General features: G+C 40.1%; 1 protein-coding gene across 6 annotated transcripts in view; it reads left to right on the top strand.

The window, feature by feature from the left end:
- ATP8A2 (ATPase phospholipid transporting 8A2) overlaps nt 1-18,771 on the top strand; it is a 302,792-nt gene that overhangs the window by 4,264 nt on the left and 279,757 nt on the right. For 3 of the 6 annotated variants that reach the window (XM_066175896.1, XM_066175901.1, XM_066175900.1), the window contains exon 2: nt 9,899-10,052. The exons of 1 other annotated variant lie outside the window; for it this stretch is intronic. In XM_066175896.1, the coding sequence (XP_066031993.1) occupies nt 9,983-10,052 (70 nt within the window). In that variant the 5' untranslated portion in view covers nt 9,899-9,982. Of the gene's footprint in view, nt 1-3,584; nt 3,636-9,531; nt 9,578-9,898; nt 10,053-18,771 lie in introns of those variants that run through there. 2 more of the 6 variants (XM_066175897.1, XM_066175898.1) reach the window with 2 other exon arrangements.

Raw genomic sequence — 18,771 nt, 5'->3', positions numbered from 1 at the left:
AGCAGTCTTGCATGGCATACAGGTGTGCTCAGGGTATGCCCATATGGTCATGTATTTAAATGTCTTCCTGAAAACTGGTGTTCTGCTAAGATCCTCTAGAGTAGTGCCTTTTGGGTTTCGGGATGTTACGTTGCTATTTCGGACAAATTTGGATTTAAAAGACAAGACTTTTGGGGGATTTATTAAATGTGAGTTGGGAGTTGCCCTCAAAGGGGCTGAGGGAGCCCCACTGTTTCAAAGTTGGCTCCACTTTGCAGGGCCATTCTCTCACAATGCCATACCTCAGACCAGCATTCAGGATGTCTAAGCTGTCAGCAGCACTAGTGAGGAAATGGTTTTCAGTGAGACATGGCTGGCTTGCTGCTGGCTGAGCCCTTCCTGGTGAAAGAAGTTGGCGGTGGTGAGATGAAGTCATGGTGTTGGATTTGTTGGGCTTTTGCAGTAGGATCCCTCACAAACTGTAGAGGGGCCAGCATTGGTTGGGTTGGTAGTAATGCTGCTATGTTTTGTTCTTAAGTGTTAAAATATGCCCCAATACTGTTATCAACCCATGTCTGATCAAGGCAATATATTCATCCTTGTGTCTGCATAATAGGGAAGATGCTTTGAAGGAACAGGGCTTTCCTAATGTGTGTTTTCCTTCTGCTGAGCTCTGCCACAATATATGTGCTCATGTGTGCAGACACGAGAACAAACTTGACTTCCTGAATAAATTCTTTTCCCAGTCCCCTTACATTTTAACAAAGCAAAGGGATTGTCTTTGTAATCTGATTGCTGTTGGCTGATGGAGGTTTAGCGGCCCTACTGATCACTCATCTTACTTCATTAAGGGTAGGAGCAGCTCTGTCCATATATCTCATAGCTGTTTCAAGGTGCTGCCTAGCAAGCAAATGGCTGGTCCAAGTTGCCTCTGACAAATTAAATTAATTATCTGCAGCCTAGTTCATTAAGCAAGTCTGAACAGTGAATACTGCACTATTAGTATTGCTAGTGATGCATTTTGCATGCTGCCTTTCCTCTTCCCCCCCTGCTGCCTCTTGTTCAGCACTGAAGTTCTGGGGGTACCTGCTAATGAATGCCCTGTGTGTTTAGAGCAGAGCTGCTGTGTAAATAATTCATAGGGCTTACAGGTTTCAGGCAAGTCTGGTTAGAGTGGGTAAACTGAAGTTGAATGATGACAGAAGATGCACAGTATGGGATTTTCATCTGATGCAAATCTGGATTTTGGTAGAGCTGTTCTAGGTCTCCCTATGGTAGCTGAAGCCAGCTTTTCCCAAGTCTTGGTCAGACTACTTATCTGCAGTTGCCGGAACAGAGCTATCTCCACCCTATAGCCTGCTTGCCTGCTGTGGATTCCTTTGAGGTCTTTGTTGTTGTTGTGGTTTTTTTTTAAACGGAGGATTTTGGTATGTAATGAAGATTGCCCATGAGGGAGCTCTTATGGATCCAGTAATCATTAGAACATCTTTATGAGAGGAGTCTTGGGGCTGCATTAAACCTTGAGAACCTGTAGAGTAAAGGCTGTGCTTGCTCTCTGTGCTTGTAACTTAGTTGCAAGCGCAGAGATTCAACCTGTTACCTCTGAATCTTTAACGTCTCAGTTGCGCTTTGGCCGGACACCAGAAGTCAGGCCGTAGGGTTTTGTTAGGCAAGAATTGGTAAGTGATGCAGTTTGCTTTTGGATTAGTGCATGTGTGGCCTTTTATTTTAACAGCCACACTTGTGCTGTGTTTCAGCTGGTAAATGAGTTCTGTCCTGGCCTGTTAGAAGGCAGCAGTCTCAGGAACAGGTCAAGTGCTACTGCCACAGGGTAGGAAGAATGCATTTCTTTGCTTTGTCTTGTTGCTCCAAGAAGATATTGTTAAGTGTTTTTATTTTTCCCATTACAGTTATTTAGCATCCTTGCCTCTAGAAAGGAAAAAAAAAATAGCTGAATTAACTCTAGCATTTTTAATGCTGGCTTAATATAAGTGCAAATGAATGCAAGAAGCTGCAGTGGCTTCAGGCTACTTAGAGCGAACTAAAGTTATCTTAACATAGTGAATATTTAGCTTTTGTTGCTGTTTACTTGAGGGGATATTTAAAGGATGAAAGAAAAATACCTGTTATCTTTATTGATAGTATTACACTGTTTGCAAGTACTTCGTCTTCTTTATTGACATCTATATTTTGGTTTTCTAAAGTAGAAGGCCCACTTAATGTGGAAGCAACTGCATTGGTAACAGACGAAAGCACTGGTAACTGAATTGCAAGGACTATCTGTTAACAGGCATGCTGCTTTAGTTTGTTTTCGTAGCCCAAGTTAGCAGAGCACAAGTTAGGTGGCAGGGCGTTAGTTTACAAAATTGAAAATAGTTCACTATGATTATTCAGCATTATCTTTAGATAATAGGTGTGTAATAGGCATTGTTCCTATTTATTGGAAGGCTGGGTTTCTGTCCATTCTGTGAAGGGATAAAGGTGAGGGAGAAGTTGGTTATCTTGCTAGTGAAATTTATGACCTAATTTGCTCCTGGTGCAAGTGTTTTTTTAGAACAGTCTTCTGTTAGTTCTGAATGTCTTCATGAAAATCAGAGATGACTTCAGCTGGCAGTGCTGCATTCCTACTATACATGACAGGGGTGGTTTGGCAGTCCAAGTAGAAAAGTGGCATTGGAAGTGCAATTGGTGCCTCTGTTTTGTCATACCCTGTACTGGCAACAGTGCAGATGTGGAGGTGTTTACAGTGTGAATAGAGGTCATCTGGCATCTCCTATATTTACTGGAAGACTGCTCTGGAGCACTTTGAGATCAGAGACTCATCCTGTGATATCTGTTAATGTTTGCTTCTGAGATTTTCTAGCCACTAGAACAGAGATATGAGTGATTGTTATCCTCTTTCATATTTTCTGTAAAGATAAAATTGATGGTTTGTGCTTTGATTTTTGACTGTGGTTCCTTGTGAATAATTGTTTCTGGAAACAAAAAGCACTTTGTACATATCAAGTGCACTTGCTGTAGGTAGCACTAAGATAATCTAGAAAGAAAGGTAGCTTTATGGAATGCTTGTTCTCTCTTCCTTTGTATACCAGGTATTGAAAAAATATGCATTTTAAAAAAGATAATAGCTGCACTTGAGTATGTGTAGATGGGACAGTGTTTAGAGCTGAACCATAAGAAGCCACCAAGGAGGCATGCTTATGTAGTGAATGGTAGGCAAGCAGCTCAGCTGGTGGTAGGTGTACATCATTCTTATTTTCAGAGTGTGCTTAATTTTAAGGAGCGCTTCTGTTTTTCTGTGAATAGTAGTGCAAAATCAGACTTCAGCAAGATGCTTTTCTTTCAGCAAGTTGTGGGGGCTTCAGGCCACTCTCTCTATTGTGGGACTCGGTGTGCTTCTTTGTTACGAACCTTGAGATTCAGGCTTGAAGTCAAATTCTTGAAATGAATTAATGTTTTAGGATCTTACTGGATTTCTGATGAGAAATGTCAACAACTTGGAGAACTAAGTTAAACAAAGTAGAAGACTTCTCCAAGCTGTAATACATTATTTTTTCTTTCAGTCTGAAACTTGCTGGCTGCTGTAGGACAAAGATTGGTGGCAGATGGGACCAGTACCTTCAGTGTTAGTCAAAGGATGCCTTGCAGAGCAGAAGGTAGTGTAACCTGGCTGTTTTTATAGGCTCCCATTTGGCTCTGGAAAAGACAACTGGAATTTTCTTTCTTCCCTTCACCTTTTGAAAAGGAATATTTGATGTAATTTTTTTCAGAGAAGGGGAATATAGAAAGGCCTCCTTTAGCAGATTACTGAATTGTGATGACTCTCACATTTATTGATTTTAATATATGTTTAAATAAGCAGACTAGATAAGTGCAAAGCTGAGTCCTCTGTAGATCTTATGGCAGTATAGGCTTTGGTGTGCTGTCATGAAGTCAAAATTGTTGCACTTTTCTCTATTAAAATTCCATAAACATGAATTGGCTGATTTGTCACTAATCTCATCAGGATTAAAAGGCCTTAATCTTACTCAAACAACATAATAGCATAACAGAGTAAGAGACTGGAAATTGATTTTTCTTGTTTGTACTCCATGCATTTGCATACAAGTGCTTACTATTTCCTGATTTAAAGCATCCAATCAGCAGCTTGGAGATGATCTGGTAAAATAAATTTAAAACTGAAAATTCTCTTACTGAATAATTTGAGGTTACATTCTTGAATGCCAAGTTATTTGAGGTCTCCCTAGACCTGAGCTGCTCTGAGAATTAATTCCCTTCCCAGTAGGTAGGGAACATGAATCTTTGATTGTACAAGCTAGGGAATTGCATTTAAAAGAGAACCTACAGCTACTCTTTCATTATTAACAAATGCCTGTTAGAAGAATGGTCTTTCTGACCCCAGAGGCAGTTCTATGCACATCTGTCAATGTTTGCCATATGAAAGCATAAAAGTGGTGCTCATTGCAAGTGTTACTTCAGGACCCTTTTGAACAGGTGCTTTATAAAAATCTTGAAAGGGATAAATCCTGGAGGTGGGCAAAAAGCAGGTTTCTGAACTTGACCAACATCCAGCTAAGGACAATGGAACATTAATTGGTTATACCTGAGCTTTCAGTTGGAAAATACTCTCGAATGCAAGTGTCAGTAGCAGTTATTACCCTGCTTATCACCTGGATTTGAAAAGTTGGCTTCCTGACTGGGAAAACTGAGCTTGAACTGGTGGAGTTTGGTACAACAGTATTATTACCTTAAATCACTTGAATCCACTGGCAAACTGATGCTAAAAGATGTTTTTTCCAATGTTTCAGCCACCCTGTTCTCTAACCAGCAGCCTCAGGCAGAAGGGATTAAATCTTGTAATTAGATGCTACCCCTACCAATCTGATCTGTTTGGAGTCAGCGTGCTGAAGATTTTTAACCTTTTAGAATGCAATAGAAGTTAAGATAATAGTGGGTGGGAGGGTGAAGTGTAATGAAAGGGCAACTTGTCAGTTCATCCCAACAAAAATCCAATGAATTTTGGTGATACAAAATCTATTTTGAAATTATTCGAACAGGGGCTTCCTAACGTAATGTTTAAACAAAGTGTCATCTTTCTGTTGTAAGATGCTGAGAATCCGAATTGTTACATAACAAATACAGTTTGTGTCTAAATATAATAGCAGAGAAGTACATTTCAGACTTGAGAAATCATTAGCTGCTACAAGACTTGAGTAATTGCTAATTAGTGTGGTTTGTGGCCAGTACTGATGAAGTCACCAAAGTAGGAACAAATGCACTTAAGCCAGCTGTGGTATTTGATTTCTTGCTTGTAATCCTTCTCAATGGCTTGCCAGGAACCTGCCCAGTGTATTGACTCTCTTTCTACATGGAAGTACACAGAATGAAGCGATGTTTGCTTTATTGCAAGTTATTAATTGGGTGAAACTTGTTTTTTAACAGCTTGCAGTGTTCTGAGCTCTACTTGTGGCTGTGGGTACTTTGCTGGCTTCCAGTGCTAGATAGACACTCCAGTAGTCAGTTTGTGTGGAATGAAGGTGATACAGGGGCTCAGCATGTTGTGGTCATGTATTTGAGGGTGTGGGCAGAGGAGAGGCTTGAAGGCTGAACTCTAATACCGTTAAGCAGTTTAAACTTCTCTACAGAGTAGTTTTCTTTGAGGAGCACAGATCACTTACTCCCTGCAGAAGGAAAAACTCCTTTTGCTAGGACTCCCAACAGTTAATGTGATGCATGTTTAGTTACCTTCCTAATATTCAATGCCCTTGGAGATGTTTCAGCACAGAGAGACAGTGTCCTGTAGTAGCCTTCACAATAAACTTAAATTGAGCAAGTAAGTAAAGAATGTTTTCAAGGTATTTCTAAAAAACAGAACAGAAAACCCTTGAAAAATGCCAAACAAACAAAAAAACCCCAACCAAGCAAGAAATGAAAAAAAACCCACAACCAAAAAACAGTGTTAACTCTGGCTATATACATATTTGCAGTTGGACTGAAGTTTTGCTTTGCATTTCTTTAACGAATTTTTTATCCTTTAGAGACTTGGAACTTTAGGAGGAAAGTAGATCTAGATTTGAAAATCGAGGATTTATGGAAGACTGATAGAAATTCCAAATTTGATTTCAAATTATTTTATAATAAGGAATTCTTCAAAGCCTTGAAAATCGTTGTTTAATACTGTTCAAAAATTTGATCACTGGTCATTTTCTGTGCACTTCTGTGAGATTACATTTGAAATGTAGAGTAACTGCAATGACATCAGAGGATGGCAGCAATGCCTACTGTGCTTCATGTTTTGATGCATTCAGCTGTCAGCACAGCTAGGTGAGTTGAAGTCTGAATGCTGAAATGGTGGCAGCAGTACTGTTGACGGCAGTGATGCCTGCTGCAGCAGGTGTGGGCCAAAAAGGAGCTGATGAAGGCTCTTTGAGGGGTGTAGGCTACCTTCATGACCAAAATGTGGGAGGCAGAGAATGGGAAGGAAGCTTGTGTTCTGCCTGATTAAGGATGACCCTTCAAAAATTTGTTCTGGTCTGCAGTCTAATGGTAAAAGACAGATTTTCAAAAATTGGTGTATTCCACAAGGGTATAGACTGATGACTGAAGGACATGGTTGGATTTGTGAGGTACAAAGGCCAGGAAAGGGTTAAAACTTACATAAATTTTTGAGGCTAGGTTTCTGGGAACCCAAACTGTTCAGGAATTGGTTAAGGGCTCGTGGTGAAATCTGAAGGCTCATGCAGTAATAAATTGCACATGGTATCTAGGGGATGAAGAATAGCTCAGTGCTATGAATGGTACGTCTTGGTACCTGTCTGTGATGCACTTGGATCTTGGAGACAGGAATGCTGGAAACAACTGGGAACACCCCAGTTCCTGTAGCATGAAGAAGTTCACCTGTGCTGCCCAAGTGCTGTGAAGGTCTGACTCTTTCTTTAGCCAGCTGTGCCTGGTGCCTTGGCTACAAAACTTGAAACCTGTGGTGGAGGAGGGATGTGTTGGGTCTGGGTGAATGCTTGTGAATTAGGGGGTTAGAGATTTCATTTTCATGTGCTTATGTTGGTAATTGTCTAAAATATTTGCTGTTTGCTGGTGCTTCCTGAGTGAGTCATTTTAGCTGGGCATTCCTGGCTTATCCCCTAGCATGTAGTTCTGATTGTCAGGATAAACAAGATGATGAATCACAAGGTGACTTTTAGCAGCAGATACAAGTGTATATGTAATAAACTGATCTGATCTTTAGTCATTCTCTGTGGTGGTGAATAAGTTTGCTCAAGTGTGAACAGTTTGCCTGAGGAAGAAATGGATTAAGGAATTATCCATCTTTCTGTTCTGTTTGTAAGCTTCTGTTTTTAACCTAGTTCTTGCACATACACACTAGGTATACTAAACGAGCAAAAACCTGTTAGGGAAGTGTATGCAAAAGAGGAACCTATATTCAAGTCTGTTTTACTAGAATGAGTGTTTGACCCAAAATTACTTGTATTTGTAAAGTTTCCCCTAAACTTTATGCAAACACATCTGTTCAGAGATGAACTTTGTCTTCAGCATTAAAGCAAAATACAAGTACTTCCAGCTTTCATGATACTTCTGATCAGCATTATGTCAAGCTTCTAGCTCGCTTTCAAGCAGTGTGTAGGGAGAGGAACCTGCATTGCAGAACAATCAAGCTGTAATTTCAAGCAATCCTGAACATGTGATGTGTTTACTCTAAAGTGTCAGGGATGAGGAATTACTTTTTTTTTTATTTCAAGGACCAAAACCAAGCCTCAAACTCCAAAACTCTGAACATTATGATGTCTAAAAAAAGCTTTTGTAATGTTTTGATGTCTGACTCATTTTTGTCAATGCCTGGAACTGCCAGCACTGAGTCAGTGATATTCAGCATTATGCATGGAAGGGATTTCCAATAATAAAAAGCAGTACTGATGCAAGGCAGCACACTTGATGGTAAATATGCCAACAGCACTGGCTTAAAATGCATCCTCATGGTTCTTGAGTATCCTGTATATGGCTTATGTATGTTCTGCTTGCTCTGAGAGAAGCTCAGAGGGATCTACACAAGCCATTGAAGGATGCAAGGAGATCTAGGAAACTTTGAAATAAGGTAGATTCAGTGTGGCTATGGTGTCTGGGATAAGGCTATGGGGTGTCAGTGGGAGCCCAGGACAGGAAGCAGTCAACATCCTACCTGGCAGGTTTTGGGCCTGGCTCTTCCAGTGCTATTGCTATAATCTTCTCTAGATGTGTTGGGAGTGCCCTTGCAGTCTGCTGTCAGACTTCACCACCCTGGAAAAGGTGAGATAAGGAGTTTGGATTTAAGATAGGTCATTCATCTGTCCCATTGTAGGGAACTACTTGTGTAGGCTAGGCTGGTGTAGTCAGCTGGTGAGCTTCTACGGTATTTTTAGTAAGGAAATTAAAGTACAACTATATGCAGAGGACAAACAGATACAACATTATCTACTCATGGATACATCTGTGTAGGGAATAGATAATGTTCTCAAACATTGTTCTCTGATGTTTTCCTCATGCATTATGCAACACGCTTCCCTAATGAAAGTTGGATAAGAGCACCTAAAATTTGAGAGTTACCTTCCACTCTTGAGGGAAAAGCACTTACTTGTAGCTAGCAGTGTCTTCCATGGTTTCCTGTCATTATCTTACTCATAAATATTTGATTGTCTCTTGCCAGTCTTTGTTGTGCCAGTTGTCAGGTGGTGCATGCAGCTTCCTGTTGGTGGGAAGTGTTGGGCTTGATACACCCCTCGTATCCGGAGCCTGGCTCTGCACAGGTGTAAACAGAGCTAAAGCCCACAGCTGATGGTGTCACCAACACTGGTGTGCTGGTGGATTCACAAAGGCTGAGCTGGCCTAGGGGCTGTTGTTGGCAGTGAACAGCCATTGGTGGTTTTTCCCATCTCCCCTTGCTAACGTGGGCTGGCTTTCTCAGAGCACACAGCTGTCCTAGCATAACTGTACTCCCTTGACAAAAGCAGAATCTGTATCACTCCAGTGGACCTCATGGCCACAGGGAAGTCTTCTACAGATCCAGTGCTTTGCTGGGATGGTCACTCCTGATACTTTTCAAAAAGCCAAGTCCTTGCTTCCTCCTATGGCGGTCTTCTCCGGCTTTAAACAAGTTGCCGATACTTCCATTTCTATCCCCTATCCAGAAAGCAAGCAAGTAGTTTGGCAGGGCGTGATGGGAGAAAGGGAGGCAGACTGCCAAGGAGGAAGGACCCTGGAAAGCTGTTCTTAGTGCTTCATAGTTATGTACGTGACCCACAAATAGGACTAATGGTCATGGTTATCCAATATGTATCAAACATAAGTAGATATGAATTTAAAGAGAGGCATGTAATAATGTGTTTACTGTGGGTGAAAAGAAAGTGAAAACTACTCTCTTTTTGTAAGGGAGAGGGGTTTTTATTGGCTGAAATGATAGCTGAAGTAATTTCTAACTTTTCATTTGACAGCCAAAATACTTTGCTATTAACCTTATTCGGAAGCAAAGTAAAGTAAGTTAAAAATAACCCTTTATATCTGCAGAGGTGAATGGGTCTCATGCCCTGTAACATCGCAGATAGCATCTCAGGTAGGAACAGAACATCTTTCTACTAGGATTTCACTTGAGAAACTGTGCTTTGAAACTTGGTAGAGGTGGGGAGGAGGAGTCGGAGTCTGGGAACTGGACAGGTCATTGTTTCAAGTGCTGAAATCCAGGATAATGTTGAATTTTTTCTTTTTTTCTTTTTTTTTTTTTTTTTTTTTTTTTTTGGGTTGAAATGTATTAGAATGTTTCAGTGAAAGCCACAGCTTTTTCTTTGTGCATGGGTATACACAGGCACCTAGTGTACTCTTGCCTTGTGTGAATCCAGTGTGGAGCAGTTTGAAAGTGCAAACATATATTTCACAGATTACCATGGGGATCACTTTAATCAGCTTTGAGACCTGCTAATGCTGTAGCGATCTTTGAAGGACTACTGCTGTTTTCATCTCCATGCAGCCAGTGCAAGAAGGAAGGAACATCATGTCTCTGTGCCGCCGCTGGAAGAGATGCTTCTCTCTAGGTAACTCTACAATGGGCAGCTGCTTTTGTTGTGCTTTACACTGAACTGGGGGTGGACAGAATTAAGAACAACAGCTTGGGGAGTGCTTTAGAGGAAAAGGTCACTATGTGTGCAGTAAATCTTTCTAATCTATTGTTGGCTAGAAGCCAGTGTTATAGGCCTCTGGGCTTTTAGTAGAAGAAAACCGCTTTAAATCATGAGCATATAATGGAAACCCATTTATTTTTCTTGTTTAAATTGTTCTCTTAGAAATCAAGATCAGCTGTGCTTGCAGCTGATATGCCCAAAGCTGTTAATAAATTGTTGCAGAACAGATGCATTACAGAAAGGAAAAAAAACCATTTGGGTGTCAGAATGCTAACAGAATTGTGATGCGCCAAAGATATTTTTAGCTTCAACCAGTATTAATACAGGGAAACAAGCCTCAAAGGTGTGAGGCAAGAAGGATGTAGCTGCTTTCTTCTAAGGATTAGCTGTGGCTGTCAGTTGTGCTAAGAAGATTGCTGATGTCTGTTTTTGAAGTATTCCACTAATCGCACAACAGATATGCTGTACTTGATAGTTATGTACATGGCCCACAAATGGGATTACTAGTCATGGTTATCCAAGGTATATCTGACAAAAGTGCTGGAATTCCAGGGTCTTCCTTGAGCAGTGGGATTATTTGCAGGAGGGATTCTTCTTCTTGTTAGAAGTATTCATGTTTGAAGTATAATTTAGCTGTAGCTTCTACCACCTCATGTTCACTTTCTGTTAACTGTTTTAATTGTCAAATCTCTGATCCAGTCTCATTATTTGCAGTTCCTGCAAGTAAGGAATAGAACTAGTGTTGTGCATTGTCAAATTCAATGGTTTGTGAGTTTAGTTTTTGCCTTAGTATTGAAAGATTTTTATTCCTTTTGCAGAAAATTCAAAAGAAACTTAATTTAAAAGTTTTTATCTCAGAGGCTGAAAGTTCACACAGAATGAACACAATGTGTTTTCATGTGTTTGCCCAATGAACCTGAATTTGCACTGTTGCCTCGTGTGTGAAAATTCTTAAGTTATGTGTGCCCACCACACTGTCTCAAGTGCTGAAGACTTGTTTGTTGTTTTCTAATATGTGCATGTGTTTTGAACTTGACTGGTAGTTGGTAGGTCATGCGATCCAGGAGTTTAAAAATAATAGTAATTTGTGAAAAGGGAAGTGAAGTGGTGACGTGTGGCATTACCAACAGCAGAAATCTTGTTCCTCAGAGTGTCAAAACCAAGTAACCCCAAAGAGAGAACACTAGTGCCTGTTCTATCGAGTTCTCACTGAGCCAATGCCTCTGTTACCTCCCTCAAAGCTGCCTTAACTGGTGTTTCTTGTGGGACTTGTTCATGTGCTGTTGGTTGGAAAAAATGGATGGCTTTTTTTTGGATGCCTTCATGTCTTTATGGTATCTGTGAAGTTGTTGGAAACCTGGAACATATGGAACTCAATTTTCGGAGTTGGATCTGAGTCTGAGAAGTGCAAGTTGTCTAAATAGCTTTGAAAAAACCTATTTCACAGGAAGTGCTTGTATTTGAACTTGAGGGGTTTTAGTGACATCTTGGGAGGCTCCTCGAGCTTACTGGAACTGCAGTATTTGCCTTTTTAAGATTATGGTGTTGAACAGTTGAACTCTGCTGTAGCTGAGTGTTCAACTTCATGTCAGGCTATTAGAGCTAATTTATATGCTGCCTGAAATCTATTTTTTCGTGCATCAGATATGCCATTGGGTCTTATAAATCAGACACATATTGTATATACCAAAAAGCCCTTCTTGAAGTCTGTGTTCTGGTGATAAACTGCTAGTAAATACACAAATGAGTTTGGATAAGAGTGAAGCTTCTAGAAACACCATTTTTTGTCCAATGCAATATGGAAACTCTAAAATTAACAACAAACCACTTGTTTGAACTGGTGTCACTTACTAGTCCCCCTAAATTTTTTTGTAATATTCATTTGGTAGCTGGGGCGGGAAAAAAGGAATGAACTGCTTTACTGACCAGTGATATGTGTCTACCCTTGGTGTCTAGCTAACAGTTGTGGCCATGAAGCTTGAGGCAGAATAAGAAGAGACCTTGTGCAGTGTTATTAGTTCAGCATTATCAGCAGAAACTATTTGGTTTTGACATTAAGTGAGAAGATACAAAATTACTTGGGAGACAGAGATGAAGAGCTATTTTAGGACAATATATTGTGGTCTCACCAAGGCTGCATATGAGGACTGTTGGAGGAATAGAAACATTAGACCTTTATTTTTGTCGCTTCAAGAAGCAAAAAGAAATGCACCGAGGAAACGTTAACTTAGACTATAAGTAACCCTAGGCATTTTTGCTTTCCCATACCTGAGTATTCTGCCAATTGATTTTTTTGCTTTGAATAATGTCTCTTATTCATACAGAGGTAGGTGGATCTGCTTCTTATCCCTCCCCTCAGTAAGAGTTCGGTTCTGTCTCTAGAAATATGTAGTATTTGTGTGTGAGTGCATCTGAATCTTCTTTGTATAGTTTCTGCTGAACTTCTGAGGTAGCAGAATTCTGGTTGCTCCTGTTTAGTTCTCTGAAGTCTCTAATATTCTGCTAGGAATTTGTTTTGTTTGTTTGTGACAACATTTAGCTGCTTCATTCAAATGAATTTGGCCATATGCGAAAAGAACCCCATCCAAACTCCAGCTGTCTCTGTGGTATACAATTCCATTAACAATTAGAGGCTGCACTTCAAAAGCAGCAGTGTTTTGTGCCTTGAATTTCTTAGAGCTAAGAACTTTCTAGTTAGTAATTTAAGATTATTCAAAAAGACCTTTTTTTAGTGTTGTCAAATTTAGCTTAAATCTGGGATAAACACAAGAAAAGTGACTAAACTTCACAAGGAACATACTATTCCTGTTTATGCTTAACATGAACAGGGCCAAGCAAATGGAGTTCTGGTTCTTCTAGTTTCTTTAATCTCGATGGTTGCTTTTGTTTCTGCTGAAGCTACAAGAAATCTTTCAGTTTAGTGAAGTGAGAGCTACTGCTGCTTTGTGTCTGTTAACACAATCATATATGAGCTACTGATCCATTTATACTGTGAGTATCTGTGCATTTATTAGAGCACTGCAGTTCTTCTGTAGCTACATGCCACAGGCAGATTTGTCTTCCTTGGACTGACCAGTATATCCAAGCTTATCTTCTGTCTTACCTGAGCTCCCATTTCATAGCAGCATTCTTTGCAGTGATCCTTGAAGTTCACTGTGAGATTCTAGAAGTCCATGAGCATTATCCCAGTGGCTAACTTTCCTGTTCAACAATAACTTTCTTAGTCTTGTTCATTTTGATAATCAACACGTTGCATAGCTGTAAAGAGAAGGGAAGTTACAGACCTGTGTCTGTTCGCTTTTCTGTGTAATATCTGTTAGCTTGATTGATGACAACTTCTTCTTTGCATCTTGGAATCCAGAGAACAATGTTCCTTTGGTCTTCTCTTGTGCTTCTGAAGCTTCATTTGCTTTTAATATCCTTTTGGAGCTACTGCCTCCATCTGAGTCTCACTTTGTTTATTGGTCTGTATTTCACACAGAAAAAAAATTCCTATCTTCAAAACTGATTCACTGCTGTGCATAAAATAGCTGTTCCTCCTTGCTGTGCATCTCTAAAACATCTGCTACAAAGGTATGGATGTCTTTTTGTGTTCTGACTTGAACAGGGGAGTTATCCAAGAGCTTTTACTCCCACTGTCCTAAATTGACTCACAGTAGGACTGTTCCATAGCTATGTCAAGTTGCTTGAGCTAAACACAAGGTTTTTTCACTATCAATTTAGCTGTCACCAGATACAAATTCAGGGTAACTTAAGAATAAAATCTTGCATGAAGAACTCTAATCTCTTTTTTTTGCTCACTTATTATCCTTGCAGGTTTTCTGCATGCAACTATTAAAAAAACCCCAATAAAACAGCAAAAAACTCCCAAACCCTAAGAATCCCTGAAAATCCAAACCAGCAATAAAGGCACTTAGAGGATGTACCTACCAGTTAAAATATCAGACCTGAGTTTACTTCCAGCTTTTCATATCATCTTTAATGTGTAAGAAAACCAGTAAAACAGTACCTTTCCTGGGACTGCCCATAATGCTGTTTGTGTCTTGCTGTACAAGCTGGTAAGTGGAGGGGCTTGAACTGACTGAGTAGTCCCTTAGATGTCTGCAATAACATTTCAGTAAGTAACTGCAGCACAGCTTTGCAACTGTGTATTAACTTCAAGGCTGCTGCTACTATGAACTCTGGTGTTTGCATGCAGATGATCTAAAGATCTCTTAATTTGCAGGACATGGATCTACAGTGAAGGAAGTGTATTTAGAATTACTTTTGATAATAGAAGAGCTAGAAAATAAAAGCTCCACTGTGAAATCTTCCAGATGTTCCTTTGTTCAGACATGAATGTGTAGGAATGTTTGCCTACAATGTTATGCTATTGAACACTGTGGCAATTTTCTAAATTCTTCAGAATGAAAACCGTAACACTGTTCATCAGAGTTTTTTTCACATGAACTGGTCATAACTCAAGGTCGAGATAGCCCAGTCCTATGGAATAAACCTCTCTTGGAGGATCTGGTAGCTGAAGTTCATGCCCTGCATCTCCTGTTGGCAGAATGCTGTGCTCTGCCTCTTTGAACTCCTCCCTTACACGCTTCTAGATTAATTTTCAACTGCATTTCTGTTGAACAGTGAAAGCAGCTAGGGAAATAGTGCAACAAATAGTACATTTCAGGTAAAATAAGTTCATTTAGTCATGCTTTAGAGTCAGTATTTGTATATTAACTTGTTGACAACTCTGAAGTGCAGAACTCCTCATTTGGTGTCATCTTTGGTACTCAGTTTGTGACGGCAATCCTGTGAAAAAAATGTTACCCCAAGAAAGTGAGTGTGTTACTGCATCCGGGTTACTTGTTGAGAGCCAAATTTGCATTTCAATGCAAGGAAAAGTCCAAACTTGTCTGCCGCTTCTCTAAATACAGCTCTCAACTTCTCAGGTGTTTGCTTTGATAACTCTTTCTTTGAGGCTTAACCGATAACAAAAATGCCATGTTTTCTGTGAACGAGAAACTCTGAAGGCTTTTGGTGAGGCTCTCTTTCACTCTGAGGAAAGCTGTCTTTTGCATGTCTCAATTCAAAACTGTCACTTAGTACAGTTGGGAGCATACAGGGAACTTTGCATGGCTACTTAAACTTTGACTTGTGACTGTCTAAGCTTAGAATCACAGAGTGCTTGAGGTAAGAGGACCCCTGGAGACTGTAGTCTCAAATAGGGACAGCTTCTTTACCTCAGTGTACTTTAGCTCTTTCTTGTACTAGATCCTAGTCCTGCAAACTGTGCAGAATCAGAAGTATGATTCTTGGCTGCAAACACTCCTAGCATTCCTTTAAATGACATGAAGCCTTTGGTTAACTTCTGTGCAAACCAGCTGTTTTTCATAACTTGTGCTTCTGATGTTTCAGTGAGGGGCTTAATCAATCTGTAATCACGTGTTCTTAGAAATGGAACACATGTTTGAGCAATCAAGCACATTACCAAGCTAGAAGTAGTAACTAGCTGGCTGACCTACTTAAGTGAAAAGTGATAAAACTTTGACATGAGTTCTCTTGTGAGTTCTGACAGTTGACAAGCATCCCAAGTGACTAGTCTTTCAAAACAGTACAGAATTCACACTTTATTTACTCAATCATGCAGAAGCTATGACTGTTACTGAGCAGACATTAAGGAGACAGATACACATGGAAAAATGTCATCATTGTAGACCCAGTGATGTAAGAGTATTAAACCATAATTCATTGCTTCTCAAGTGATAATAAATGCCATGTGAATTTGTCAGGGCATCAAGTCTGGTTTCTCTTAATGATGAGAGAAAGCTATAAAATCTCTTATTTTTGTCAAGCTTTAATCCCATCTTTTTTTAGAAGAAACCTTGTTAAATAGTGTGAAGTAAGAGCCTTGAAGAAATGAATGGGCTTTTTATAAGGGAGTTTATAACTCAAGTCTGACTCATTGAACTTGTAAAGCACAGTGGGAAACAGTATTAAACTCCTGCAGAAAGTGTCTCATGCCTCAGAACTGCAGCAAGGTGTATTAGACAATGTTTAAATTCTACAAGGATCTAAGTAGTTGAGTTGTGATCTTTGAAGATGCTTTAAGAAACAGGTAGTTGTGGTTCTTTGGAATATGGATTAGTGGCAGTGCTGGGTTCGTGGTTGGACTCGATGATCTTAAAGGTCTTTCCAACCTAAACAATTCTGTCATGCAGACTCAAGAACAATGTGATTAGGACATTCAAAATATGATATAGCTAAACACGCTGAATTAAGAGGCTATGAGATACAGTGGTCTGTTATTAATACAACAAATTGAAGCATGAATAGTTTGATGCAAAATAAACTGCATAGCAGTGTTGCAAGTCCTAAGGTGAATAACAGGAAAGGTCCAAGTCTTGTGGGAGAGGGTGACAAGTTGGCATGCCCTTAAGTGAAGTTAATGAGTCTTATTCCTCCAGGTATGGGGAAATAAATGCTGAAGCTGCTGAGCCTTCAGTTTTGAGTTCCACAACAGTTAGAGGTGGTCAAGTCTGCTATGTTTACCCACTGCCTTTCTGAAACAAGAGATAGACATCAAGTTACTTTTGCATGGCTGAAGTGGTGGACTGCATGTGGTCAGGTGTCCTTGAGGGGGATACTTCTGAAGGGGGTGTAACCCCTGGGACTGCTGCCCACCAGGAGACCCTCAGAAGCTCAGGGCTCCTTAACTTTTTTGGACATGCAGGGAACGGAGAGGATCTACAGCCAGTAGTAAAGGCCACTGTCTGCTGACTTTTGGATGTTATCTGCTTAGTAATGGGGGAGGGAGGTGGAAGGCATTCCTGATGGGCTGGATTATCAGACAATCTTCCAAAATGAGCCTTATTCCACTAAGAGTTGAAGCAGCTGCCTTGAGCCTCTTTCAAAATCCAAAACCTTATTACAGCTGTTTCTACACACTTGTAAGTCTGCTTTGAAAATATTTCAGTGCATCTAAAGAATGAGACAAATTGTCCTTGAGGCACCTGTCTTGAAGAGAGCAGCCAAAAGCGTAGTACATGAACTAAACCTAAATACCTCTGAACTTCATCAGCTGTATTGACTCAGTTAATCCCTAAAGTTGTGGGACTGCTTCATAATACTTTGCAGCAAGGAGAACTAGTCAGCAGGAAGATTTCAATCACCAGAGGATATTATGAAAAAAAATACCCAAATAAATAAGGTCTGGAAAAAACCAACAGTTTTTACAGCATGTTTGTCCTAGAATAATTGCACTTCTGTTCTGGCACTTGATTAGGAAAACTGATGAAAGCTGCTTCCTTGCACTTAAAGCTCTTAAGAGTATTGTTGTTTGATCTCCTTTGCAGTTACACAACATGAAATCAATGGGAAAGGACAACAAATATCCAGTAGTGCATTTAGTTTTGTTTTTCTGAAGGAGAAAATATCCATTCAGCAAGGTTGAGTGGTCTACTGTGTCATGGCAAGCTTCTTCAGGCTGAGTAACTTAATATAGTATCATAATGGCATAGCCTTGCAAAGTGTATAGTCTTCATATTTCACTATCTGAATTTGTCTCTTTTCACGAAGTCAAAATGATCAAGCTGGCATATTTTTGCTGTCTGAATTGGTATCAACTGAAATGAAAGAAAATCAATTAATTAGCCTCGAACTTGCAAGCCAGCTTAATGTCTCCAAAGTCTGACTTCACAGTGTGCAACCCTTGCCTTGGGCAGGAGGCGGTGCTGTTGAAAGCACATCAGCCTGCTAATTACATCGGCTTTATTGGCCCAGCAAAGGCTGTGTGCGTGACCCTGGTGTACGAGGAATGGGTAACGTTGCCCTCCAGTGGCTGACGCCTGGAGAATACCGAGCCTGTTTGCACTGGCAATACAGAACCAAGCCTTGGGAGGGTCTGCGGTGAGTAGGATGCTAGCTTAAAAGTCTGTTCTGTTAAACAGGTCATGTTTTCACGCAGTACAAGTACTTAGGTGTTCGATATGCTCAGGTTGTATAGGACTGAAGATTTTCCCTCAGACTTTAGTTGAGGAGGATGCAAATTCAGGGGCCTCTCCCATTCCTTGCAGGAGTCCTTTTTAGCCGCTGTCTGATCAGATCAGCTTGTTGCAGTATCATCTTAGCTTCATACAGAAATCAGAAATAGATCTGGCTTTACAGTAGTTTTTACTGCTTTACAGCTTCACAGGACAGTTTATTGCTGCTGTTAACCTTTGAATGAAGTTCTCAAATAACGCTAACATAACACCTCTACTACATTCTCATGAATCAAGTTGTCATACTCCTGTCTAGAGCTACCTGTGCTAGCTTGTAAATCCATGGCTAATTTAATAAACTGATAAATTCTTACATAATATATTTACAGCTCAACTAAATCAAAGTATCTCCATGGCTCAGGAGGGAAGGGAAAAGCAATAAATCTATCTCCACAACTTCGGTAATGTTTTGAGGCTTGACAGAGGAAATAGCTAGTTTCTTTCCCTTATGTTTTTGCATTCTTTTAACGTAAAGGTAAACAATGCATATAGAACTCAATTCACTCCAGACCAGTGGGAAATGAAAATTACTTTACGCTTCTGCCGCTTAAAGTCAAAGCTTTGAAGTTGCACGTGTAAAGCAAGACAGTCTTTTTTGTTTTTTTTTAATC

This window comes from Chamaea fasciata, unplaced genomic scaffold (assembly GCF_029207755.1).
Source record: "Chamaea fasciata isolate MVZ Bird 193981 ecotype frontalis unplaced genomic scaffold, bChaFas1.0.hap1 SCAF_2, whole genome shotgun sequence".
Classification (NCBI taxonomy): Eukaryota; Metazoa; Chordata; class Aves; order Passeriformes; family Sylviidae; genus Chamaea; species Chamaea fasciata.
Note: the sequence above shows the minus strand (reverse complement) of the source record. Positions and strands in the feature narration are given on the sequence as shown.